Below are 1,649 nucleotides of genomic sequence, written 5' to 3'. Positions count from 1 at the left end.
CTCCTGTTATTAACCCCATGACCATCACCCTGCCACTTATATATGACCTATTTGTGTTGCAAATGCCGTGTAACTCTTACTAGTGGGTGGTTGGCGGGTGCTCTGGTGTGGTTTGCTCCTTCTTTCCTATCAAACATCCGTCGTCCTTATATCTCTCCTCCTTCTTTTTGTGTATGTTACTCTCTTGTAACACATAATCTATTCTTTGGCATTTATATGACCTTACTGTGTTGCAAGGGCCGTAAAACTTTTACTAAAACTTTTAAAAAACAAAGTCTTATTAAAACTTCAGGTAGCTGGGAGGGCGCTACTGGTGGTTTTATGTCTTTTTCTATTGCTTCTTCCCTGCACTCTATGACCGTTACTGTGTCGATGTGCTTCTCGTTACTCAAACTCAAGCTCTTACTAAAACTAAAAAAACGTGAGTGATTGGCAGGTGCTCTAGGATCGTTTGCTCCTTCTTTCCTATCTAGCTCAAACATCTATTGGCTTTACCTCTCCTCCTCCTTTTTCTATGTTTTCTACGCTCTTGTAACACCACTTGTCCTCAGCACTAATATGACCTTATTGTGTTTCAAGTGCGGATAAAAAAAACTCTAACTAAAAACTAAATGAAACTAAACCCAACTTTTACTGTGAGTGGTGGGCGGGTGCTCTGGTGTGGTTTGCTCCTTCTTCCCTATCAAACATCTACCGTCCTGATCTCTCCTCCTTCTTTCTTGTATCACCTAATCTTCGGCACCTATATGACCTTATTGTTTTGCAAGTGCTGTAAAACTCTTACTAAAATTAAAACAACTTTTACTATTGACGTTGTGGACTTGCTGACAGGCTCCAGTGCCATGCCCTACAAGCGGAATCCCATGCGGAGCGAGCGCTGCTGCTCCCTGGCCCGCCTGCTAATGGCCCAGGTTCAGAACCCGCTGGCCACCGCGCTCTACCCCCCCCCCCCTTCTTATTTACTTTACTTTATTATTCCACCTGTACCGGTGGGTGTAGCAGGGAGATACATGCGTCTGTCTGTCTGAAGCAAGCTGAGTGGCCTGTAGGAGGGACATCCCGTGAGCTCTGAGGGTAATAATTGCATTTATTATAGCGCATGTCCATGCTCAAGAGCAAACTCTATGCGCTTTACAACTATTATTACCCCAGCAGACCCTCTGAGAACACTCAGAAACATTCTCGGCTTCCGCGGAAGCATACAGTCTGCTACTGACTCACTCTAGCGTCGCCTGTCAGTCTATTACAAAACTCTTACTAAAAACTAAACGGAACTAAACCCAACTTTTACTACCTCTACCCTTCTGACAGGCTCCAGTGCCATGCCCTACAAGCGGAACCCCATGCGGAGCGAGCGCTGCTGCTCCCTGGCCCGCCTGCTGATGGCCCAGGTTCAGAACCCGCTTGCCACGGCCTCGGTGCAGTGGATGGAGCGAACCCTGGACGACAGCGCCAACCGGCGCGTGTGTCTGCCCGAGGCTTTCCTTGCGGCCGACGCTCTCCTCAACACACTGCTCAACATCGTGGAGGGCTTGGTCGTCTACCCGAAGGTGGGATTTTCTCTATCTGTCTGTCTGTCTGTCTGTCTATCTCTTTCTGTCTGTCTGTCTGTCTGTCTGTCTGTCTGTTTGTCTGTCTGTCTGTCTGTC

The 1,649-nt window shown here is 47.5% G+C and overlaps 1 protein-coding gene across 1 annotated transcript in view; it reads left to right on the top strand.

Annotated features, from left to right (window-relative positions):
• The window catches only part of LOC101859489 (adenylosuccinate lyase), a gene marked incomplete in the record, with an annotated part of 36,469 nt that overhangs the window by 28,593 nt on the left and 6,227 nt on the right, over window positions 1-1,649 (top strand). Inside the window, 1 exon segment of the mRNA XM_013083694.2 lies at window positions 1,312-1,550. Within this exon segment, the coding sequence (XP_012939148.1) occupies window positions 1,312-1,550 (239 nt within the window).

The sequence above is a fragment of the Aplysia californica genome, unplaced genomic scaffold (assembly GCF_000002075.1).
Source record: "Aplysia californica isolate F4 #8 unplaced genomic scaffold, AplCal3.0 scaffold00249, whole genome shotgun sequence".
Classification (NCBI taxonomy): Eukaryota; Metazoa; Mollusca; class Gastropoda; order Aplysiida; family Aplysiidae; genus Aplysia; species Aplysia californica.
Note: the sequence above shows the minus strand (reverse complement) of the source record. Positions and strands in the feature narration are given on the sequence as shown.